Source organism: Salmo trutta, chromosome 16, assembly GCF_901001165.1.
Source record: "Salmo trutta chromosome 16, fSalTru1.1, whole genome shotgun sequence".
NCBI classification, from domain to species: Eukaryota; Metazoa; Chordata; class Actinopteri; order Salmoniformes; family Salmonidae; genus Salmo; species Salmo trutta.
In genome coordinates this window covers 52587697-52614718 of record NC_042972.1, presented here as the reverse complement: position 1 = coordinate 52614718, position 27022 = coordinate 52587697, and the positions used below count along the sequence as shown (strand labels likewise).

General features: G+C 41.4%; 1 protein-coding gene across 1 annotated transcript; it reads right to left on the bottom strand.

Annotated features, from left to right (window-relative positions):
• Positions 1-6844: 6844 nt before the first annotated feature.
• On the bottom strand, positions 6845-25317 carry LOC115149831 (tubby-related protein 1-like). Its single transcript, XM_029692650.1, has 16 exons — positions 25041-25317; positions 16337-16390; positions 14866-14902; positions 11784-11901; positions 11494-11549; positions 11430-11460; positions 11208-11324; positions 10812-10925; positions 10451-10597; positions 10282-10364; positions 9666-9833; positions 9315-9427; positions 9082-9190; positions 8726-8824; positions 8338-8509; positions 6845-8094 (listed from the first exon to the last, which is right to left on the bottom strand). The coding sequence occupies exons 2-16, from the start codon at positions 16381-16383 to the stop codon at positions 7961-7963; spliced, it is 1545 nt and encodes a 514-aa protein (XP_029548510.1). The 5' UTR covers positions 16384-16390; positions 25041-25317; the 3' UTR covers positions 6845-7960.
• Positions 25318-27022: the final 1705 nt, after the last annotated feature.

Below are 27022 nucleotides of genomic sequence, written 5' to 3'. Positions count from 1 at the left end.
TTATAACAAGGCACAGCTGTTAATTGAAATGCATTCCAGGTGACTACCTCATGAAGCTGGTTGAGAGAATGCCAAGCGTGTCCAAAGCTGTCAAGACAAAAGGTGTCTACTTTGAAGAATCTCAAATCTGAAATATATTTTTGGTTACTACATGATTCCATATGTGTTATTTCATAGTTTTGAGGTCTTCACTATTATTCTACAACATAGAAAGTAGTAAAAATACAGGAAAACCCTGGACTGAGTCGGTGTGTCCAAACCTTTGACTGGTACTGTAGGTCGAGCATGTCATTATGCATCTCGAGTGTCAAACTCCATGATGTAACCCTTTAGAGGTATGCTCAAATTCATAAAAATTTTTAGAAGCTTTTTGTGAACATGTACTAGCATTCACATCCAACAATAGAATAGCTCCGTCTGTTGGTCAAACCCATGATTGCGATTGTTGGCATTGGCGGTACAGGGTTCGGTTGCTGCTGAAAACGTGTTCCAAAAATTACAAGTGAAGTGTAGGCAACATCAAAAACATGTGGGTAAAGTAACAGCGTCGTAGTATTAACTCGCTCTGTTAACTATGGACACTTCCTTTAGACAACTCTTGAGAAAACTATTCAGCGATGTACTCTGTGCATCGTTGCACTGCATCTGTCCAGAAAACCTAGTCTATCAAGCTTCATTGCCTCTGCGAGTTTGGACAACTGCCAGAGCAGGTTCGGGCAGAGAACACACCTTCCCCCTTGCTCTCAGGATCCTCAGCCCACAAGGTTTTTTTCATCCTAAATGCAAGGTTCTTATTGGAGTGAGATTTGTTTCTTTATTCTGCAAATATGTCTACCACGATCTGTGCGTATGTTCAACATAACTCACAAATAAAACTATGATCTGTGAATATATTGGAATATTTCGTAAATAAAACCATACTCTGTAAATATGTACAAATATTTCACAAATTAAACCATAACCTGTGAATTTGTACAAATATTTCACAGATATTCACAGCTATTTAACGCAACAGATTTTGTGACAAAACTATCGTTAGAGTTGAAAATGCAATGTAAACACATTGAACTTTAGATTATTGCTCGGTACATGAAAATTTAAGCGGAAAAGGAAATGTTGTGTACACTACGTCATCACACACTGATTTTTATCTGCAACAAGTCAGTTTGGTGGAAACACACCACAAGTGGGAAAATGCGCATCTTTTTTTATTTATGCGGATATTAGAATATTCACATGGAAATCTGTTGGTCTTGACAGTGGGGAATCCATCCTATATTCTATAAATCCTATAATCCATCCATATAGGGGAATCCACCCTGTCTGACTGTGCCCGTCTTTTACACAATGAGCAAAACATCCCTTAAAATGATATGCTGAACCACACTACCGACATCTTATCATATTCTTAAAGTCAGCGTTTCCAAAACTCTAATCTGGGGACCCTAAGGGGTGCACATTTCGTTTTTGACTTCATTACACAGTTGATTTTAAATAATCAAATCTTGATTTATGAGTTGATTATTTGAATCAGTTGTGTAGTCGTGCTAGGGATTTTTTTTTATGTCCAGTTTGTCCACCCCTTGGTGTCCCCAGGAGTTTGGGAAATACTGCTATAGATCCTTTGCTGAGTCAGCAGTCAGATCAAACAACTCAGGAAGGGCCTGAAAGAAACGGGAGCTTGAAACGGGAGCTTGGTCCAGAAGCAGCTGGTCAGTGGTAAAACCAGCCAAGCGTGGTCCTGGTGCTAGGCTGACTCAGAATGGACAGCTCTGTGGGAACAGTAGGAATAGAATAATCATATTGAGTTTGACGTCAACTGGGCAGCACACACCACTTGTTACACAGAACAAGACGTTTTAAATAGCATCTTATTAAGCTATTTGATCAAACTTTTATAAACAGGAGTCACTCAATAAAAGGAGGCAAGAGGACCACATGCTAGAACCCAAGCCAACAGCACACAGTTGCTCTTCCTGACAACTTTTTAACTTCTTCCCTGTGTGTGTGGATGGATGACGGGGTGTGTCAATGTGTGTGAATTGGTGCATGTATTGTTTCTGCACTTTTAATGTGCCATCATTATGCAGTTTTACATATTCAGAAGGTTGAGCAAGTTGTCACACGTTTGGTCATGTCATACTTCAAAACATTGTCTTCAGAACAATTTTGGGGATTATCTTGAACCATCATCATAACATGACCTGTGCATTGTTACACAATTAAACCCTCACGTTATTATTGTCAGGTTAATACATTTTACCATATGAGTAGAATAACTTGGCCTTTTATTTAACTGGTAAAATTACCCATCCCCTCAATCCAACAGTGCAACACAATACAGAGAGGAATTGAACTGACATTAATCAGACACGGAATGCATGTATTGACTAGGAAACAACATAATTCATGTAGCTAAGGATGCACAACAAATGACTTGGCTAGCTAGCAAGTAAGCCTACATGAAGCAGAAAAACATTTATCAGATAATGTTACATTTCTTACCTCCGCACCAGTCTGGAAAGAGTGCTTTGTAAGAGTGCCAATGCATCAACTGCGCTGTTTAGTCCTTGAAAGATCACCAATTCAGGATTTTAAAACTGAGCGGTTCTTCACAATTGACACATTTCTGAATAAACAATGAACTAGTTAATGTTAGTTTAACTTTGGTTGTTTGCATAAACACCTGACGAGATCACCTGCTAGCTATCGGTAGTGTCCAACACTAGCTAGTTAGCTAGCTTTACTAGTGGGCTGATGTCGAAAGCACACACTCCCATTGCATGCCCCAATGGTCGAATTTAACATTAATTCTAAAGTAATTTGTTGAACATTTGAACATAAACTCAGCAAAAAAAGAATGTCCCTTTTTTAAGACTCTGTCTTTCAAAGATAATTCATAAAAATCCAAATAACTTCACAAATCTTAATTGTAAAGGCTTTAAACACTGTTTCCCATGCTTGTTCAATGAACCATAAACAATTAATGAACATGCACCTGTGGAACGGTCGTTAAGACACTAACAGCTTACAGATGGTAGGCAATTAAGGTTAAAGTTATGAAAACTTAGGACACTGAAGAGGCCTTTCTACTGACTCTGAAAAATACAAAAAAAAAGATGCCCAGGGTCCCTGCTCATCTACGTGAATGTGCCTTTGGCATGCTGCAAGGAAGCATGAGGACTGCAGATCTGGCCAGAGCAATAAATTGCAATGTCTGTACTGTGAGACGCCTAAGACAGAGCTACAGGGAGACAGGAAGGACAGCTGATCGTCCTCACAGTGGCAGACCACATGTAACAACAACTGCACAGGATCGGTATATCTGAACATCACACCTACGGGACAGGTACAGGATGGCAACAACAACTGCCCGAGTTACCCCAGGAACGGATAATCCCTCCAACAGTGCTCAGACTGTCCGCAATAGGCTGAGAGAGGCTGGACTGAGGACTTGTAGGCTTGTTTTAAGGCAGGTCCTCACCAGACATCACCTGCAACAGCATCGCCCATGGGCACAAACCCACCGTCGCTGGACCAGACAGGACTGGCAAAAAGTGCTCTTCACTGACGAGTTGCGGTTTTGTCTCACCAGGGGTGATGGTCGGATTCGTGTTTATCGTCGAAGGAATGAGCGTTACACCAAGGCCTGTACTCTGGAGCGGGATCGATTCGGGGGTGGAGGGTCCGTCATGGTCTGGGGCGGTGTGTCACAGCATCATCGGACTGAGCTTGTTGTCATTACAGGCAATCTCAACGCTGTGCGTTACAGGGAAGGCATCGTCCTCCTCCCTCATGTGGCACCCTTCCTGCAGGCTCATCCTGACATGACCCTCCAGCATGACAATGCCACCAGCCATACTGCTCGTTCTGTGCGTGATATCCTGCAAGACAGAAATGTCAGTGTTCTGCCATGGCCAGCGAAGAGCCCGGATCTCAATCCCGTTGAGCACCTCTGGGACCTGTTGGATTGGAGGGTGAGGGCTAGGGCCATTCCGCCCAGAAATGTCCGGGAACTTGCAGGTGCCTTGGTGGAAGAGTGGAGTAACATCTCACAGCAAGAACTGGCAAATCTGGTGTAGTCCATGAGGAGGAGATGCACTGCAGTACTTAATGCTGACTGACTGTTACTTTTGATTTTGACCCCCCTTTGTTCAGGGAAACATTATTCCATTTCTGTTAGTCACATGTCTGTGGAACTTGTTCAGTTTATGTTGCAGTTGTTGAATCTTGTTATGTTCATACAAATATTTACGCATGTTAAGTTTGCTGAAAATAAACGCAGTTGACCGTGAGAGGACGTTTCTTATTTTGCTGAGTTTAATTTGTTGGATAAATATACGTTATACGCACATTTCATGGTTGTTCTTTATTATGGATAAATGAGACACTTTGCTTCACTCTGCACGTCACAGCCGACTCATTTGTGGATTGCAATACATTGACAGGTGGAATAAAGATCCACAAGCACTTTTTGAAAGTGCAAATTCCACAGTTGTAAATGTTAGGGATTTCTGAACAAATTGTAGTTTAATTTGTGAGCTATGTTGAATATATTTACAGATCGATTTATTCATGACTTATTGTGAACATTTGTTACATATTTTTACATATTCACAGATTATGGTTTAATTTCTTTAATATGTTTTACATATTCACAGATTATGGTTTATTGTGACATGTTTTTACATATTTACGGATTATGTTTTTCACTAAATATTTTTATAAGTTCAGAATCAGTTTTATTTGAGTTATGCTGAATATGCACAGATCGCGGTAGACATATTTACAGAATAAAGAAACAAATCTCACTCCATAGTCCACAACTAGAAAACCAAAGGCCGATACATTTGTAACCAATTCTCTCATCATAACTGCTGACATTCTGTCATAAAAAACATTTTCCAGTTACAAATATTTTGATGTCAGACAAAAGCAAGAGTCGAATCAATGCAGGCCACAGTTAGCATTGAGTTTCCAATTAGTTATAATGTAAACACTATAGTGCTGTCAAATGCACAGTAAACTGTAAACAGCGTCATCTTTTGGATTTGTGCAACCTAATGTAGCAGGTGTAAAATAAAATTGTTTGTGCAACACTACGCTTATCCTGTAAGAATTTATTTTAAACACGTCATACTTTATTTGCAGATAACATGCTCAAATAATAATGAATTTATCTCCAAGCCTGCACTTTGGTTCGCAAGACACTGAAATGCATTGTTAACCTTCTGATCATACATTAAGAATCATTATCAAAACAACAATAATGGAGCCTTATGTTTGTCAATAGCTGTCAATATAAGTCTCTTGTCCACATGATTCATACAAAGTCAGAATCTAGCCTAAGAGAGAACATACACTTGAAGTCGGAAGTTTACATACACTTAGGTTGGAGTCATTAAAACTCGTTTTTCAACCACTCCACAAATTTCTTGTTAACAAACTATAGTTTTGGCAAGTCGATTAGGACATCTACTTTGTGCATGACACAAGTAATTTTTCCAACAATTGTTTACAGACAGATTATTTCACTTATAATTCACTGTATCACAATTCCAGTGGGTCAGAAGTTCACAATCACTAAGTTGACTGTGCCTTTAAACAGCTTGGAAAATTCCAGAAAATTATGTCATGGCCTTAGAAGCCTCTGGTAGGCTAATTTCCATCATTTGAGTCAATTGGAGGTGTACCTGTGGATGTATTTCAAGGCCTACCTTCAAACTCAGTGCCTCTTTGCTTGACATCATGGGAAAATGAAAAGAAATCAGCCAAGACCTCAGAAAAAAAATGGTAGACCTCCACAAGTCTGGTTCAACCATGGGACCACGCAGCCGTCATACCTCTCAGGAAGGAGACGCGTTCTGTCTACTAGAGATGAATGCACTTTGGTGTGAAAAGTGCAAATCAATCCCAGAACAACAGCAAAGGACCTTGTGAAGATGCAGGAGGAAACCGGTACAAAAGTATCTATAACCACAGTAAAACGAATCCTATATCGACATAACCTGAAAGGCCGCTCAGCAAGGAAGAAGCCACTGCTCCAAAACCGCCATAAAAAAGCCAGACTACGGTTTGCAACTGCACATGGGGACAAAGATCGTACTTTTTGGAGAAATGTCCTCTGCTCTGATGAAACAAATATAGAACTGTTTGGCCATAATGATCATCGTTATGTTTGGAGGAAAAAGGGGGAGGCTTGCAAGCCGAAGAACACCATCCCAACTGTGAAGCACGGGGGTTGCAGCATCATGTTGTGGGGGTGCTTTGCTGCAGGAGGGACTGGTGCACTTCAAAGTAGATGACATCATCAGGAGGAGGGAAAATTATGTGGATATATTGAAGCAACATCTCAAGACATCAGTCAGGAAGTTAAAGCTTGGTCGCAAATGGGTCTTCCAAATGGACAATGACCCCAAGCATACTTCCAAAGTTGTCGCAAAATGGCTTAAGGAAAACAAAGTCAAGGTATTGGAGTGGCCATCACAAAGCCCTGACCTCAATCCTATAGAAAATTTGTGGGCAGAACTGAAAAAGCATGTGCGAGCAAGGAGGCCGACAAACCTGACTCAGTTACACCAGCTCTGTCAGGAAGAATGGGCCAAAATTCACCCAACTTATTGTGGAAAGCTTGTGGAAGGCTACCCAAAACATTTGACCCAAGTTAAGCAATTTAAAGGCAATGCTACCAAATACTAATTGAGTGTATGTAAACTTCTGACCCACTGGGAATGCGATGAAATAAATAAAAGCTGAAATAAATCATTCTCTCTACTATTATTCTGACATTTCACGTTCTTAAAATAAGACAGGGAATTTTTACTAGGATTAAATGTCAGGAATTGCGAAAAACTGAGTTTAAATGTATTTGGCTAAAGTGTATGTAAACTTCCGACTTCAACTGTACATAGAGAGAACATAAAAAGGCAGGTATCAGAACAACAAAATTGTTGCTTGAGTGGAATAGGAACAGCAAATGAGATTAGGAAAATACTTGTGACTGTCCACAGTCAATTGGTGCAAGCATATTGCCTTATGCTACTGCCTCTTAAGTGTACACAATGAAACCTCTAATTTGTTTAAGGAGGCCATAATATTGGTGATAAAAATCCCTAACATGAATATACAGCAGACATCTGATAAGCACACACTGAGCTAAGACTAGGTCAATTTCATAATGTTGACATACCACAATGCATGGAAACAAACATAACCCTACTGGTAATAAGAACAAGTATGCCTAAATAAGTCCACGAAGACCCAGTTTTTCTACCAATGGACTTGAGATTACACATGATTGGATTTGCCTCCAAACGAAAAACAACTGAATGAATATTGGACATGTACTATACTATAAAATCCTTGATGTAGGTGGGAGGGAGATAGGCTTTCAGTCTGCAGATGTTACTTTCATCCCCCAATTGGTCTGCATCCCCCGACACTGAAATGGTGTAACGCCAAAGCACACCAAATCTCAAGTGCTCAGCCTTGCGTGCAGCATCAGCAAGGATCTCCTATGGAAAAAGTAATCTTGTTCCCAGAAAGGTTTATGATTATCATGAGACCACAGGAGGTTGGTGGCACCTTCATTTGGGAGGACGGGCTCGTGGTAATGGCTGGAGTGGAACTAGTGGAATGGTATCAAATACATCAAACACATGGTTTCCAGGTGTTTGATGGCATTCCATCAGCTCCGTTCCGGGCCATTATTATGAGCCGCCCTCCCCTCAGCAGCTTCCTGTGCATGAGACACAAACAAACAAAACAATCCCAGAAGACAGTCCATGTGTTATCAAATGCACTTGGATCCCCATCTCGTCTAGGACGTCCATCCTTCTGTGTACCTTGCACTGATGTTGAGTGTTAAAGTGGTGAAGGAAATTCTTCTTTGTGGTAGTGTGCATCTGTAGTATAACGAGTTGCAGCAGCTTGAGGAGGCACCGGGGCCCATGGTTTCCTGTTATTCGCAGGTTATTTTGCCATCAAAGCTGGATAGAGCGATGGCAAAGGCCTGCACCGCACACATGGGGTAGCTATAGTCCAGAGTGAAAGCATCATCTGCTACTCGTCCAAACTGCATCACAATATAGGCCTCTAGGAAAAAGAAAATAAGTAAAAACAATGCAAACACAAAAGTTTTACATTTACACTTTTGCAACAAAAAAAACTCCCAGAAAATATACTGTATTTGGGAGCTTTGACTTTATTCAACCTTATTCACCTTATTTTGTTCTTGGAATTTCATCCACCGGTATTGTATACGATAGTTACTAGAAATAAGCAATATGTACAGAATGTTATGATTGTGGATGATTTTTGGTTTGAGGCTCTTCTCACCATCTTTGCTGTGGATGATCTGAAAGTTCTTGATGGAGGCCTGTGTGACCCTGCCGTTGAAGTTCAGCACATGTGACGCCGTGTCATCATTCCACGTGGGGGTCTTGTTGTGGAGTTCGATCAGATTGTCCATCTTTCTGTTCTGGAACTTCATCAGTAAACCGTTGTTGTCCTGAAGAAGAGAATGTGGGAGAAACGCGGCGGCATGGCTGGTCACAATAACAACATGGACAACGAGGAATGTTGCGGTAAAAGGAAATCATCTGACGTACTATGTGGCCTCCTACAAAGCTTGTTCATTCAAGACCTTTAAATAATGACAATGGTGTTGTTCATCCTCATCCGTAACTCAGGCAGAATGACATCTATATGACAACGGTTTGCTTACGCTGCGAGGTCGGATGGGTACTCGTTCACTGTCCTTTCCCATCCCCGGGATGATGACGGTCAACCTTCTGGGACCCTTTATTCCCAAGACATTAGTTTCCTGTCGCCAAAAGTCAGAGCGATACGCAGAAATAGGAATTACATTTTTATGGACGTTGGGGAGTCCACCATTTATCAATTTAACATAACATTTTCTAATTACAATCTTATAATGAACATTCTTTGAAGTACCTATAGCCCCTTTACAACCCATTCAAGATTCATTGAATGGCTCAACTATACAGAAATAATTAGCAGTTTGTAAACTACTTATAAACCTTCATAAAGGGTACTTCAATGTAAATGTCAAAGCCTTACATAAATGATGGCTGCTAGCTCTTGGCGAGCGTTGGACATGTCTGGTAGAGCTCTGTCTGGATGCAGAGCATTGTCAAACACTGTGAACTTAGTGCCCATCATATTGGACCTATGGAGTGTAAATAATCAATCCATGACTGCAATGAGCTTATGAAATGCATGATTCCAGGTGTAATACTATTTATTTTATAGACAAGTTACAGTTTTGATCTATGCCTATAGGTTACGGATACCTCAACTTTCCAATGAAATTTTCTCCACCCCTAGACAAGTCTGTGGGGTCAATGGAGATAAGGTAATTGGAGGTTGTGCTTTTCTTTCGTTTTCTTCCAGCCAGTAGAAAGACCTGTAAAAACACAGAATAAATCTCCTGGACAATGATTCCTCAAATGCATATCATTACGTAAATCCACAACTTGGTTTTAAGCTCACGTTGGCTCCATCTCAGATTGAGATTCGTTTTGAAACCAAAACCTCAAAAGCTGTGTGTGACTTATCTGAAGCCACATTTGTGGGTTATAATACATTGACAGACCGAATAGAGATCCACAAACCCCTAAATTGGACCTCCGGGAGTGCCTCACCTTCTTTTCATTGTCGAGGTGGAGATAATATGTGGGGTACAAGCCTTTGTCCATGCCTCTCTTGTCCCGGGTCATCTTGCATTTGACTGTCACCCCCTGCTGGGCTGGCTGCATGACAAACTCCTCCAGGCTGTCAAACTCAATGTCCGGGGATGGAGGCCTCTCCTCCTGGATGTGGGACAGAAAAAACAGGATTATCAGTAGGTTCATTTATACATGGCTCTATCTACATTTTCATCTTCTCTCTCTGCCTTTTTCATAAATGCATTGGAGAAGGTCAGAGGGGAGAGACCTTAGACTTTCTTATCCAGCTTGGTTGAGAAGGAGGCAAGGAGTAATCTTTTTGGAGCCCTGATCAGAAGAATGAGGCATTGTATACTCCACCCCACAAACCATCACTGTGTAGTAGCAACATTGTGACCTAGGTCACGATTCAATCCATATCGCAGAAGTTCAGTACTATAGTGCGTTTAAAATGTAAAAGGTAATTTCTGCTTGAACCAACATAGGCAGCATTTACAGTCAAATGTATATTGTGCTATAGTGCTGAACTTATGTGATACGGATTGAATCGAGACCCTAGTCACTAAACAGGGACCGGCAGACACAAACCTACCTTCTTCTTCTTCCCTTTTCCCTTTTTCTTTTTTGTCCCTTTTTCTGCCTCAGAGTCAGAATCGTCACTCTCTGATGCTTTGGCTGATAGAAAAATAAAACATTAGGAAAACTGTCAGGAAGACACCCAAACACTGGGGCTGTATTTAATTAAAGCAGAAAACGCTTGCCTTTCTTCTTCTTCTTGTCTTTGTCCTTGTCTTTACCCTTGTCCTTGTCTCCCCCTGCTGCGAACATGGATGCCGGGTTAGAGTTCTCCTTCTTCTTTGATTTTGACTTGGTTTCTGGTTCACTGTCATCACTATCAGATTTGGCTGCTGGTTTTAGAGAATGCACTCCGGGTTATGATCATATCTCAGTGTACCTACTGTGCTGTAACATTATTGCAATATGTTCTCTTCCGAAATGGGTGTGGGACACAAATAATACATGACGATGGGTTAGAGATTTTCAACCATCAAATCGATCATTATTTATCCCTAAAATTGCAGCAGTTTAAAATCAATACGTAAAGCAAGTGTTAACACTTACCTTTCTTCTTGCTCTTGGAGTCTAACTTATCCTTATCTCCATTTACACAGAACAGAGAAGCCGGTTCCTTTTTCTTGGTGTCTTTCTTCGTTTTTTTGTCATACTCTTTGTCATCTGAAAAAAAGACATGAGACAAAAATACATCTCTCAGCGATGCCATTTTCTTCCCAGTGCTATACAAAAAAAAGTGACATCTGAAACGTGTTTGTATTTTTGTATACGTTTTGCATTCTGTCTGGTGCGTAATGTGCAACAGCTTGTTTGGTGCTGACAACGTAAGGCTGTGCAGGACTAGTGTTTCCTTTCACTCAACATTTCGCAAAGAAATCTTCTATCTAATCCTCTTAAACCATGTCGTATTCTTGTTGTTTTAGTAACTCCTATACATCTGCCCACCTTTAGCTTTGGATTTCTTATCCTTGCCATCTTTGTCAGAACCATCTTTGGTGGTCTTTTTCTTTGTCTTCTTTTGTGGAGTCTCTTCCTCATCATCATCTTCTTCTGTATCTGAACCTTGAGCAGAAAAGGGGACTTTTTTATTGGGTTTGAAATAAATGTTGATTCTTTAACATGCAGTTCACGCAGAGCATCATCTCAGTTATATTGCTGACTGCTTACCTCTCTTTTTCTTTGGCACACTTTTTGTTTTCTTCTTTGGCTCTTCTTTCTCTTTCCCTTTCACTTTTTCCTTTTCTGTTTTTTCTTCATCTGGTTTCTTTTTCTTTACCTTTTTTCCACCTATTTGACCCCCCAAAAAAAACAGAATTGAGAGATGACCTCCTAAGAAATTCATATTTTGAGCGATAGCCATATTTATTCATCACATTTGGATACTGCACACTATCTCAGATAGAAATTATTTATTTGTGGATCACCAGCATTTTGCCAAATTGTTGGCGAACTTTTAAACAATAATTTGCGTATGTCTCATTTGAAGATTCTGTTATTTAAACTGTGCAGAGCAGTCCGTACTTTGAACAGCAGGACTCTCTTCTCCAGACAGTTCTTCGCTCTTCTTGTTCTTGCTCTTTTTGGGCTTGGCGTCGGCACCATTGGTGGCTGGGTTGGCTGACTCTGCCTTCTTCTTTGGCTTATAGAAAGCATTATCTGCAGGGAGAAGAGTCAGAGAGGAGACAAGGAGAGGAGAGCGGGGCAGACACCGGAGAGAGATGACACAGCTGTGCAGTAAGGACAAAATCCTACGTTTAAGATCTACTGTATGTACGTACGTAACAGCCTTTTGCATGAACCATGCATTTATACTGAGTGCACAAAACATTAAGAGCACCTGCTCTTTCCGTGTCAGATTGACCAGGTGAATCAAAGTGAAAGTTTTGATCCCTTATTGAGGTCACTTGTTAAATCCGCTTCAATCAGTGTAGATGAAGGGGAGGAAACAGGTTAACAGGATTTTTAAGCCTTGACACAATTCAGACATGGATTGTGTATGTGTGCTATTCAAAGGCTGAATGGGCAAGACAAATATGTAAGTGCCATTGAACAGGATATGATAGTAGGTGCCAGGTGCACCAGTTTAAGTGTGTCAAGAACTGCAGCGCTGATGGGTTTTTCACACTCAACAGTTTACCGTGTGTATCAAGAATGGTCCACTACCCAAAGGACATCCAGACAACTTGACACAACTGTTGGAAGCATTGGAGTCAACATGGGCCAGCATCCCTGTGTAACACTTGACACCTTGAAGAGTCCATGCCCTGACGAATTGAGGCTGTTCTGGGGGCAAAAGGGGGGTGCAACTCAATATTAGGAAGGTGTTTTTAATGTTTTGTACACTCAGTGTATGCCAATAGTAAATGTGTGCACAGGAGCATGAAGATTTTAGTGACTTACCATCCAAAAGACAGTAAGGTGCAAGCAGAAATGTATGGAGACAGAAACAAGTAAAGCACTGTACATTTCAAATCATACTTCTATAAATACTTGATTACTTGATTAATACTTGATTATCCAATATTATATATTTTTACTACTGTCAAGACATTCTCTTAAAACCAATTCGTTTTCAAAAAAGGAAATAGCGGCCAATTCATTAATGTCTACATTTGGAACAGATAATAATCATTATAATATTCCAGGTAATACTTTCTATATTATGTAACCCTGCCCTTCTGACACAGTGACCTAACAATCAAGCCTTAGTCACCTGCCTCAATCACAAACATGTCGTGTCACATCCAGTGTTAAAAAAACAAAGTTACATTATTATAATGTAGTGGTGGGGCTTTAGAGACTTAGAGTAATAAACAGAGTCATATCAACTACACAAGGCTGCTGGGGGGAAACATTTATTGGGAGGAATGTTTCTGTACCTTAGAATCAATGCACATATAATTACAATTGGCAGATATTTTCTTCTCATTCTTAAAAACACTCTTGTGCACTTCCACATTGTGCAGTTGGAAGTGCACCGAGCAGCCCAACTCTTATTCACTTGCTCTGGTATTATGTTACTCAGCCTCCCACTACTCCCAGCAATCCCTTTCATGGGACAACTGACCGGAAACCAACTATCACCACACCACTCCACACCACACCACAGCATCCCAGGAAAACTGGAATAAGGTCAGCCACTGTGATTCTGTTCATTTAAACACTGACTGACGACGGAGTGCAGCGATGGATGGCCACAGTAATCCGATTAAGATGTGGCGCTATTTCTGTCCTCACCTCAGACAAGCTGCCATTAGTGTCATGCCGACAAAGCGGTCATCATCCTTTTTTTTTTTTCAAGGGAGACAAATATGTAAGTGCCATTGAATATGTCCATCAAATAGATTGTTGGTTGTTTCATGAATGACAGTCAACATTGACCCCCCCCCCCCCCTTTCCCACATCACAGCAAATATGTTACCTCACAAATGTACCAGAGCCTCATCACAGCCCAGTGGCCAATTCTACATAACCATCAATACGCAACAGACACCAACTCAGTGGCCTTGCGGTTAAGGTGCGATTGGAGGTGTAATAGTTAGATCGCTGGACGAGTGATACCAAAGACTGTAAAAATGGGACCTGATGCACCTTCTGCTTGGCACTTAGCGTTAAAATGATAGATTGGGGGCCTTGTGATGCCCTCTGGATGCGAGTCTGTCCTTTTTAAATGAAGCTGCCTCACGCTACGAAACAGGAGTTAGGCTCCTGTCCTGCTCCTGTGAGCAAGGGCTACTTACTACGCACAACAGGCTGGGGTAAACCAGACACTTTAGAACTGTAACAATACCACAGCAGCATGCTCAATCACTTGAGTATTTTGTTTTAAATAATCTGATTACTGGTAAACTGGTTTTCTATCCACTGAATTGTCTAGCAATCAAGAGGGCAAGTCATTTAATCTGTAGTCATCGTAAACACCATTACAGTATATCTGAATGAATCAAAATGCTATATGAGAAATGTTATAACTTTTATAGGACCCATCGCGAGTATTCCTTCTCTAGCATCCTTTCGACAAGAAAAGCCCCTCAAAACAGTTTCGATAACGTTACCTTCTCTGCAGACATTGTATGGCCAGTGACTTCAGCTCTAACAAACTACAAACTCCTCTTTTCCCTCAAAGTTCTTAGTTTAAAAGGAAGAAAAAAGAGGCAATTCAACACAATGGAGATAATAAAGAGCGTAAGTAGCCTTGGACTCAATGCCTCGCAATCAGCAGATAGTTGCTAATAGGATTTATGTGTAAAGCCATCTGCTCTTCAAAGACAGAGACACGTCAACAGGACGAACCAACATGGCGTGGGAGGAGGTGTGTTACGAGTACACAGAGGACAGGTCCGTTATACACATGTGGTGACACCCCCCCAACCCCCCCCCCCCCCCGTGGATGTAATTGTCGATGTGACTCATTACTAACCAACTTTGACTCAGACACAACACAGGAACTAAACGACACACAAACACACACACACACACACACACACACACACACACAAACAAATAGACATGTAAATGTATTAAAAATGTACGCAAAGGCACACCCAGCTACCTACTCTAGGTATCTTTTTGTATTTTAAAACTTGGTATGATTGACTTTTACCTTATGTGGAGTGGACACATCTTGACTTTCTTGAGACCTGTGGAATCAATTTTAAAATAGCATGACACTTTTTAATGATTCAATTTTTTCCAGACATGTTTTGCTAAGACATAGATGACATTGAGATGCATTGAGCTGACATGATTCATTATTATTCTCGAAAAAAGCGTAATGTCTGTTCTACACAATGTATATCTGTAGCATTGCACCCTCCTGAACACACCCCAGCAGAGGATGATCGGTGCCAATATCTGGTAACAGTGTGTGGGAAATGGGCATACAGTAATCATCATGCCTGCTAACCGGATAACTTTTTATTAGAGTAGGGTCTGCACACTCAGATGCTCCACAATACAGTTCCTTCAGAAAGTATTCACACCCCTTGTCTTTATCCACATTCTGTTGTGTTACATACAGCCTGAATTTCAAATATATTGCATTGAGATGTTTTGTCACTGGCCTACACATAATATTCCATCATGTCAAAGTGGAATTATGTTTTTAGAATGTTTTACTAATTCATTAAAAATGAAAAGAAGAAATGTCTTGTGTCAATAAGTATTCAACCCCTTTGCTATCGCAAGCCTAAATAAGTTCAGGAGTAAAAATGTGTTTAACAAGTCGTATAATAAGTTGCATGGACTCACTCTGTGTGCAATAAAAGTGTTTATCATGATTTTTGAATCACTACCTCATCTCTGTACCCCACACATACAATTATCTATAAGGTCCCTCAGTCGAGCAGTGCGTTTCAAACACAGATTCAACCACAAAGACCAGGGAGGTTTTCCAATGCCTCACAAAGAAGGGCACCTATTGGTAGATGGGTAAAAAAAAAAAGCATACATTGAAAATCCCTTTGAGAATGATGAAGTTATTAATTACATTTTGGATGGTGTATCAATACACCCAGTCACTACAAAGATACAGGCATCCTTCCAAAGGAAGGAAAACCACTCAGGGATTTCACCATGAGGCCAATGGTGACTTTAAAACAGTTACAGAGTTGAATGGCTGTGATAGGAAAGAACTGAAGATCGATCAACAACATTATAGTTACTAGACAATACTAGCCTAACTGACAGTGTGAAAAGAAGGAAGCCTATGCAGAATTAAAACATTCCAAAACATGCATCATGTTTGCAACAAAGCAAAAGCACTGAAGTAATACTGAAAAAAAATGTGGCAAAGCAATTACATTTTTGTCCTGAATACAAAGTGTTATGTTTGGGGCAAATCCAATACAACACATTACTAAGTACCACTCTCCATATTTTCAAGCACAGTGATGGCTACAACATTTTAAAAACATATTTTCATTATGGGGTATTGTTGGTAGATGGGGGAGAGAAAAAAAAATCTTTCATCCATTTTGAATTCAGGCTGTAACACAACAACATTTGGAATAAGTCAAGGGGGTATGAATACTTTCTGAAGGCACTGTATATTAAGACATGCACCAAGATCTTACCTGTCGTCTGTCCAGACGTCTCTGAGGGTTTCCTTCTGGAGAGGCATGAGTGTCCTGAGGAGAGGGGTAGGAATCATAGATGTAAAGTGGTTGTGTTCGAGGAGTGGATGGTTGTTCTGGACATATGTCAAAAAGGAGGGAAGAACCCTTCTAAAGAACAAATGAAGAAGAAAATCATGTTTATTTTTGTTTGTAAGCCTATGATTTCAAAATATGATCCCTTCATCAATGTAATACATTGATTTACAGTAAGTGTTTTTCAATTGAAAAGGTGGTGCTTAATCTTAGTGGGCTCCCGAGTGGCGCAGCAATCTAAGGCACTGCATCTCAGTGCTTGAGGCGTCACTACAGACCCTGGTTCGATTCCAGGCTGTATCACAACCGGCCGTGATTGGGAGCCCCATAGGGCGGCGCACAATTGGCCCAGAGTCGTCCGGGTTAGGGGTAGGCCGTCATTGTAAATAAGAATTTGTTCTTAACTGACTTGCCTAGTTAAATAAAACAAATCTTACTTTATATGTAAATAAAGTCACATGCATGTACACACACACGTAGGCAGACAAACATAGGCAGGGATCGAAATTCAAATGTTTCATTGATAACACTGGTGCTCCCAATTTAAAAAAAAGTTAGGAGCACCACATGAAATTTAGGGCCACAAGAATATATTTCCTTTCTTTCTGTGGCCCCAAATGTTTGGATATACTGGTAAAGTTAGCTAGCCAATGAGGTAACATGACTGAACAAAGTGTAAACTAATGGTTAACGATGCTCTAGTAAGTTTAGAACTGCCCACGACATGGTTTATGAATGTAAAATGCTGTCTCGGGATCCGCTATAGGAAGAAAGAAATGTTGCGCCAGCAATTGTGCTTCTGATCTTTTTCCCTGTAGTAATGGTGCAACCGTGACGCTATCAAATATTTTTCTCTAGGGCACCCGGAAACAACGACACAGCGATGCCTTAGCATTACAACAATGATTATATGTAATATTGTTTTCCTAGTCGCACGGTGCTCCCAAAATACAACTCCTGGTCACACAGAACAATATTTCTTCACATATGTGACCAAATTGGTCGCACTTTAGAGCCCTGAACACAGGCATAAACACAAGCTCAGACTCATGCATGCACACACACACGTATGTACCTTTGACTGGCTCCAAGTGGGTGCTGATCATTGGATGTGCTCTGTGCTGTGGTCAGTGTGGTCTCCCCTTAGCCCACCACTGTGTGACTGCCCACAAGGGTTCATACTGGTCCTGGCCATGTGGGCTGGTCATATGACCACTTCACTAAGATGATTGTCTACAGAGCAACAGGTCCCCTCAACTCCACTAATCCACTCCACTCTATTCCACTGCACACTACTACTACTACCTCTTAATAGGATTGCCCACAAAGGATTTGGTCCACTCAACAACTCCACTAGTCCTTTCCACTACTACTTGTTAATCAGATTGCCAACAGGGCAACCTGTCCCTTCCACTACCACCCACCCCACCAGGACACGACAAGATATCCTGACCCCCCCCCCACCCCCCACCCCCACTACACTACTGTTTACCATAATCAGCTCTACACCATCTGGGGACTTTTCAATCCTTTTTAGAAGAAAGAGGGAGATCTGATAGGGTTGGATTGTCAACCTCTATTATAAGAGTGCCCTAACCGGACCAGGATAAGAAAAGACCGATTCAACATACATTCTGGTATATGAACGAGAACCAGTGTGTGTTTACCATTGGTGGAGAAGTGGTGTTTCAGGATAGTGCAACAGTCATATGAAGCATAGTTGTAGTTCCTACTTTCTACCACCAGATGCTGCTAAATGTCAGTAGACCACAAGTGTTGCAGGAGCCAGTGATAACACATGGGGGCGCACATCAGACTTATGAGAGATTCTACACAGCCATTTTAATCAATTTTACGTTGCAGCTAGATGTTTTTATAAGCCTATTGCATAACGATAATGTGTTATTCATTGTAACAATGTGTACTTACATTGCATTTAGGCTACACTCTAACTCTTGACTGCCGTGTAACAACACAGGTTTGTAAGACTCAAAATGATTTCTATTTTCACGATTTTAATTCATTGTACTATTTATAATGTAAACTGCGAAATTATTGGCATCCTTTATAAAGATGAGCAAATATGGCTGTATAAAATAAATAATACAAATACCAGCTATTGTATGCTCCAAAAAAGTTGAACGTTATATATATTTTTATATGCTAGTAATACTTTTGTTCTCTCAAAAAGATTGAGGTCAACATTATTGGCACCCCACTTTTCAGTACTCTGGAACCATCTCCCCTTGCTAGGATAATAAGGATGTAGCTCAGTATTTGTATAATTTATTTTATGCAGTCTTTTTTGCTCATCTTAATCAAGGACGCCACTATTTTCAGAGGGGACTGTAAGTCAACATAATACTGATGATGAAGTAGTTGTAATAATGTATTGCTCGTGGTAATATTATTCTTAGTAGTTTTAGCAGTATTCGTAGCATAAACAGTTGTACTGTAGTTGTGATAGTATCACTTGTACAGTATACGGCCCACACGAGGCTGCTGAGGGGAGGACGGCTCATATGGCGTGAATGGAATGGTATCCAACACATGGAAACCATGTGTTTGATACTATTCCATTGATTCCGTTCAAGCCGTCACTATGGGCCTGTCCTCCCCAATTAAAGTGCCACCAACCTCCTGTGATTCAGCCCTTACGGTATACAGTGCAGACTGCACCTGTCTGTGTCTCAACAGTAAATCAGTATTCAAGCTATTGAATGAAAGACGCCTCCTCCCTCTCCTCTCCGTATGCCCCATCACACTGGCCAGCCCGTTGCCTGTTGAAAGAAGTATAGACTAATAGCTTTGCTGGCATTTCTGTGTAAACCCTTGACAGTAACACAGCACTTGGCAGATGGCCTAAGGAAGGCCAATGACCTCAGGGCTGAGGAGAGGGTGTCAAGATATTAAAGAGACAGTACACCAAGCTGACTGTAACTGAGGGATGTGGTGCTGTGTGTCTTCACAACAATTGTACATATATACCTACTGTTGTTATCAAATCAAATGCATAACTACAATATGCTGAATGTGGTAGTTATGCATTTGGTGACAGGATGGGGGTAAATGTTGCATCCAATAATGAAAAATAGCCAAGACAAAGCAATAAATGCTAGTTAAAGCAACATTCTTAATACATGAACAATTGGAACAACAAAACAGAACAACATCAAAACAAAATAAAAGAGCAGAAAAGGGGACACAATTTAAAGGTTGTGCAAACACTGAGCCGGGGGCGGGGGATTATGTTAAGTTCCACTGTGGTGTCAGACGAAGGCCCTAAAAATGGTCAAAGACTCCAGCCACCCAAGTCATAGACTGTCACAGACTCTGCTACCGCACGGCAAGTGGTACCGATGCCCCAAGTCCGGAACCAAGAGGACCATGAACAGTGTCTACCCCCAAGCCATAAGACTGCTAAATAATTAGTTAACCAAATAGCTACCCAGACTATTCAACTTTCTTCATTTACCCTTTTTGACCCATCACACACACTGCTGCTACTGTTTATTATCTATCACTTTATTCCTAGTTAAATGTACATATCTACCTCCATTACCTCATACCCCTGCACATTGACTCGGTACTGGTACCCCGTGTATAAAGCCAAGTTATCGTTACTCATTGTGTAACTATTATTACTTTTATTATTACGCGTTTTACTTTTCTATTATTTCTGTGTTTTCTTTCTCTCTGCATTGTTGGGAATGTCCGTTAAGTAAGCATTTCCCTGTTAAACTACACCTGTTGTTTACGAAGCATGTGACAAATAACATTTGATTTTATTCGAAGCCAGCTAGTGGTAGTACACCCACTCCAGAGGTGGCGGCAGTGACCTAGAGCTCAAGTTCCAGGTCTGAAGTGTTAAAATATTTCAGTTTGCCACTTTACCGCTGACCCAGCAGGCAGCGCAGTTGAGGACACTGAACCCGGTGCACTGTAAAAGCCTGTTAAATGGTACACAGAGAGAGAAATGTCGTAGCTCAGGAAGGGCAAACAATGAAGACGAAACAGGAAAATGTGGGCTAAATTAACCAGGCCCCGAGGGAGCTGCTGCTTCGAAAAGGGTTAAAGACGGGGACAATGGCAGGAGGTCTCTTTTAGGGTTCACTATAAACAGCACGACGTTCTACATCCATAAGCACCAAACTCTCAGGGCACTATAATAGAATAATGATACACAACAAGACTCTCTGATCTATGATCGTTGTGCTTGGAGCGTTTCTCATACACTACATTCCAAATCAACCATGAGACCTCCCTACCCGCTATAGCCACTCCTGTAGCTCTGAAACGATTGGATGGGTGTAAGCTGTTTGGAAATCAGCAGTAGTGTATAATTTCGGAGCAAGCTGCCACACCTGTGGAGAATATATGCCAGCCATGGTTGGCGGTGCATATACCGTAAATTCCGGCTTATAGTAAAATACTATAAGCCGCAACTTTTTTCTCACGCTTTGAACCTCGCGGCTTTAACAATGACGCGGCTAATATATCGATTTTTTTTCCCACTTTCTATTTTTTTTTCTCCAAAAAAACACATTCTGTGACGTGCTCAGTTTTTTGGCGGCATGAAGCTTTCATTAGACCAATGAAATTGCCGAATGGGTTAAGGTCAAACAACTTTTTTGTTTACTGTTTAGATTAAATCGAGCGCTCTCAAACTTATTACGGTAGTAATTTTGTCACCCTCATCATGGCAAAGACACGGAGAAATGCATATGATGCAGCTTTCAAGTTGAAGGCGATTGATCTGGCTGTTGGAAAAGGAAATAGAGCTGCTGCACGGGAGCTTGGTCTTAATGAGTCGATGATAAGACGTTGGAAACAGCAGCGTGAGGAATTGACTCAGTGCAAAAAGACAACTAAAGCTTACTGCTAATTTTACATTTTTTGTTACAAGCCGTGTTTCGTTAAAGCCTATTTATTTTTGTTACAAGCCGTGTTTCGTTAAAGCCTGTGTAAAGTTAATTTGTTTCAATGTACCGGTAGGCACCTGCGGCTTATAGACATGTGCGGCTTATTTGTGTTCCAAATAATATATATTTTTAAATTCAGTGGGTGCATCTTATATTCAGGTGCGCTTAATAGTCCGGAAATTACGGTAGTATATTTACTAGCATAAAACATAGTATGTACTCAGCCAGTTGGGGTCATGGCTGTGTGAGTCCATTTGAGGAAGAAAGATCCATGCCAACATGAGTCTGTTCATGAGGAGAGGTGTGGTCGCTATGACCTGAGATGCACTCCTCCTCTCTGCACTCTGTTTACAGACAGTGCACCGCGAAGCACAGCCAATGAGAGGGAAGTAAACGTATACATTCTTCATTGTTGAGTGAAAGATCCGGATAGGGGTAAAAGGTCCCCCCCCCACTTTTTCGATGTTCATTCAGATAAGCTGAATATTTTTGTATTTGTTTGAAATAAACAACCACATCTTTTTCAGTCGAGACATCTAGTAATCACAATAAAAAAGGGTTAAACCCAACTCCAGGAAGTCACATTTTCCTGCGAGTCACATTTCCATAGTTCTCAGTAACAACGGCCTCGCGCCTCTCCGTTGGAACTCCCTCAGGCGCTACCATGTGATACTCCACACAGCAAACAGACAACAGACAAATGGGGGAATGAGGAAAAGGTTAGTAGAGCAGGCTGATCCAGTGCTGTGTCAAATCTAATAAAAAACTAATCAAGAGCCTTCTCTTCAGCCTCTAGTGTTTCCAATGCACACACTTTCAAAAAAAGAAAAACTAGCTATTGCCTTAAACGGCTAAAACCTTGCCTGAAAAATACTTTGTCAAAGTAAAAAGAGAAGAGAGAGGAAAGCCAGGATTCCTCGAAGAGGGAGGGCACACTTAAGTATGTGCTCAGCCAGAGGATGATTTCATCACCAGTGGCCAGGGGTTGTGTGTATGTGTGTGTGTGTGTGTGTGTGTGCGCCCTGCAGCCTGCAGCTAATAGAGGGTCCCAGTGGAGAGTGTGAGTCTTGGCGCCACAGAGACCGTTAAGTTCATAGATTCCACATCAGCTACACACACACACACACACACACACACACACACACACACACACACACACACACACACACACACACACACAGGCAATCATGCATGTGCACACACAGACACAGCACTGCACTGTATATTCACATACAGTTCAGTCGTTAAGCATAGACATCACCTGCTACCTGGAAATAGTGTGGTTTGCAAGGGATTATCAGATAATCAGGACTAATTTGCAATGTACAATGTATGCAATTTAAACACTTTTTTGACAGTCAGATATGTTTGAGGTAAAGTCACATTACTTGAGCTTTGATTGGACTCCACACACAGAGATGTGTACAAAGCTCTCCCTAGCCCTCCATTCGGCAAATCTAACCAGAACTCTATCCTCTTGATTCTTGCTTACAAGCAAAAACTCAAACAGGAATTACCAGTGAGGCGCTCAATACAGAAGTGGTTTGATGAAGCTGATGCTAAGCTACAGGATTGTTTCACTAGCACAGAATGGAACATGTTCCGGGATTCATCCGATGGCATTGAGGAGTATACCACCTCAGTCACCGGCTTCATTAATAAGTGCATTGACGACATCGTCCCCACAGTGACTGTATGTACACATCCCAACCAGAAGCCATGGATTACAAGCAACATCTGCCCTGAGCTAAAGGTTAGAGATGCCGCTTTCAAGGAGGGAAAACTAATCCAGACGCTTATACGAAATCCCGCTATGCCCTTCAACGAACCATCAAACAGGCAAAGGGGCAATACAGGACTAATATCAAATCCTACTACACCTATTACGGACTACAAAGATAAGCCTGCCGCGAGCTGCCCAGTGACGCGAGCCTGCCAGACGAGCTAAATGCCTTTTATGCTCGCTTCGAGGCAAGCAATAGCTTGTCTGGATGACTGTGTGATCACGCTCTCCGTAGCCGATGCGAGTATGACCTTTAACCAGGTTAACAGACAGATTACCAGGACATGTACTCAGAGCATGCCCTAACCACCTGGCAAGTGTCTTCACTGACATTTTCAACCACTCCGTGACCCAACAGATCCACAGATGACGCAATCTCTATTGCACGCCACAATGCCCTTTCCCATCTGTACAAAAGGAACACCTACGTGAAAATGCTGTTCATTGACTACAGCTCAGCATTCAACACCATAGTGCCCTACAAGCTCATCATTAAGATAAGGACCCTGGGATTAAACACCTCCCTCTGCAACTGGATCCTGGACTTCCTGACAGGCTGCCCCCAGGTGGTGACAGTAGGCAACAACACATCCGCCACACTGAACCTCAACACGGGGGCGCTTCAGAGGTGCGTGCTTAGTCCCCTCCTGTACTTGCTGTTCACGCACGACTGCGTTAATGCGCACAACTCCAACACTGTCATTAAGTTTGCCAACGACACGACGGTGGTAGGCCTGTTTACCGACGACAATGAGACAGCCTACAAGGAGGGGGTCAGAAACCTGGCTGTGTGGTGCCAGTACAAAAACCTCTCGCTCAACGTCAGCAAAGGACAAAGGAGCTGATCGTAGACTAAAGAAAATAGCGGGCCGAGCACGCCTCCCTTCACATCAACGGGGCTGTAGTGGAGGGTGCCGAGAGCTTCAAGTTCCTCAGTGTCCACATCACGAAGGACCTATAATGGTCCAAACACACCAACACTAACGTAAAGAGACCGAAAAGATTTGTCATGGGCCCTCAGATCCTCAAAAAGTTCTACAGCTGCACCATTGTGGGCATCTTAACTGGCTGCATCGCCGCTTGGTATGACAACTGCTTGGTGCTACAGAGGGTAGTGCGTATGGCCTAGTACATCACTGGGGCCAAGCTTCCTGCCATCCAGGATCTCTATACCAGGCGGTGTCAGAGGAAGGCCCTAAAACATTTCAAAGACTCCAGCCTCCCAAGTCATAGACTAGACTATTCTCACTGCTACCGAACAGTAAGCGATACCAGGGCGCCAAGTCTGGGACCAAAAGGCTCCTGAACAGCTTCTACCCCAAAGCCATAAGACTGTTGAACAGTTAATCAAATGGCTGTTTGCATTGACCCACTTTTTTGTGTTGCACTGATTCTCTTGCACAGGCTCTATGCACACTCACTGGACTCTACCCACAAACTCACACATAATTCCCTGACACTCCAACACACACATACGCTCAGACACACAAAACGAACACATGCATATTGACGACACACACACACACACACACACACACACACACACACACACACTCACACATAGACACACTTTAACACTCTTTCACACTCTTCACACACGCTGCTCCTACTCTGTTTATTATCTGTCATGATTGTCTTGTGACTTTTACCCTACCTACTTGTACATATTACCTCAATCCCGTGACCTACCTCGTACCCCTAGCACATTGACTCAGTACCGGTACTCCTTCTATATAGCCTGGTTATTGTAATTTCAGTGTGTTACTATTTTGTTCTTTAATCATTTTTGTTGCTATGTTTCTTAATTTTGAACTGGGAAAGGGCTCGTAAGGTAATATTTCACGGGAAAGTCTACACCTTTTTGTTTTCAAATAACATCACAATACATTTTAAAAGTTGCAATTAGTAATTGTTTCAGACTTACAAAGGTTTGTTCCGTGACAGATGAATAGAGGTGAATAGATTAAGTGTTTCTATTTATTGAATATACGTATCCAGCACACTCTTACAAACTGTACACAAACAGCTTACAGTATGTTATTGCTGTCCCTTCCTTCCTCTTGCAACAACACTAGATTACATAGAGATTTGAAACACATCTGACTTTCCATTGGCCAGATAACTAGCAGTGTGAAGGGTCAACGTGTTTCCTGATAACTGGGCGAGGGTTGAGGCTGTTTGCAGAACCCGCCAGGCTGTGTTTCGTTCCAAGATGTTCCCTACCCTATGTCCTCCTTCACTCCCTTTCATGAATCTCAGACAACTGGATAGGTGTAACAAATAGCTCCACCACCTAGTTTCCGCCATGTTGCTTTAAGATATCCAGTCTGATCAGATATTTTAAGGGTAGTGAATAAGGGTAGAGTGGAGGAAACAACTTCCTGTAATGAAGAGTAGCCCGGAGCAAGCCAGGCGAAGACAAACAATGGGCACCTTCCACATTGCAGCCAACTTTAAAGGCGAGTCGAGGCTGACTGATCTACAAATCATATTGCATCGTAAATACAGTGCCTCATAAGTATAAGTAACCCCCTTGGATTTCTTCACATATTATTGTGTTACAAAGTGGGATTAAAAAGGATTTAATTGTCATTTTTGTCAACGATGTATACATAATAATCTGTAATGGCAAAGTGGAAGAAAAATGCTATATATTTAATGATTTAAAGAAAAATAAAACACTATTTACCTTCAGATAAGTATTCACCCCACTGAGTCAATACATGTTAGAAAGACCTTTGTCAGTGATTACAGCTGTGAGTCTTCTTGGGTAATTCTCTAAGAGCTCTGCACACCTTGATTGTTCAATATTTTCCTGTAATTCTTTCAAAAATGCTTCAAGCTCTGTCAAGGTGCTGGTGATCATGATCAGCAAGTCTTGCCATATATTTTCAAGCAGATTTAAGTCAAAACTGTAACTTGGCCACTCAGGAATATTCACTGTCTTCTTGGTGAGCAACTCCTGTGTTTATTTGGCCTTGTGTTGTAGGTTATTCTTCTGCTGAAAGCGGAATTCCTCTCCCAGTGTCTGGTGTAAAGCAGACTGAAACAGGTTTTTCTTTAGGATTTTGCCTGTGCTTAGCTTAATCCCGTTTCTTTTTATCCTGAAAAACTCCACAGTCTTTGCCGATGTCAAGCATACCCATACCGTGATGCAGCCACCACAATGCTTGAAAATAAGGAGGCAGTTACTCAGTCATGTGTTGTGTTGGATTTGCCCCAAACACAAGGCTTTGCATTTAGGCCAAAAAGTGTGTTGCTTTGCCGTGTTGTTTTGCAATATTACTTTAGTGTCTTGTTGCATGTTTTGGAATATTTTTATTCTGTATATTTTATTCTACTTTTCACTCTGTTATTTGGGTCATTATTGTGGAGTCACTACAATGTTGTTGATCTGTCCTCAGTTTTCTCTCATCACAGCCATTGAACTCATGGTGACTTCCCTGAGCAGTTTCCTTCCTGTCCTGCAGCTCAGTTCAGAAGGATGACTATCTTTGATGTGTCTGGGGGGTTTAATACATCATCCACAGCATAATTATCAACTTGACCATGCTTAAAGAGATATTCAATGTCTGATTTGTTATTGTTACCCATCTACAAATCACTGCCCTTCTTTATGAGGCTTTTGAAAATCTCCCTGGTCTTTGTAGTTGAATCTGTGCTTGAAATTCAATACTTGACTGAGGGACCCTAAATATGTTGTATGTATAGCGGACAGAAGAAGGGGTAGGCATTCAAAAATCTTTGTCAACCCTATTACCATGTACCATATGTGATTTGTTAAGCCTAATTTAGGCTTGCCTAAATGAAGGGAGTGAAGACTTGTGCAACAACTATATTTTAGTTATTTAATTTGTATTAATAAGTACAATTTTCTTTTCACTGACATTATAGAGTATTTTGTGT

Bases quoted from the DNA above. Each gene is read 5' to 3' on its own strand.
- LOC115149831 (XM_029692650.1), bottom strand. From the start codon at position 16,383: ATGCCTCTCCAGAAGGAAACCCTCAGAGACGTCTGGACAGACGACAG. The intron at 11,550-11,783 runs GTACGGACTGCT...GGGGTCAAATAG, and splicing joins AGAGAGTCCTGCTGTTCAAA to GTGGAAAAAAGGTAAAGAAA. The intron at 9,191-9,314 runs GTATCCGTAACC...TACACTCCATAG, and splicing joins AATTTCATTGGAAAGTTGAG to GTCCAATATGATGGGCACTA.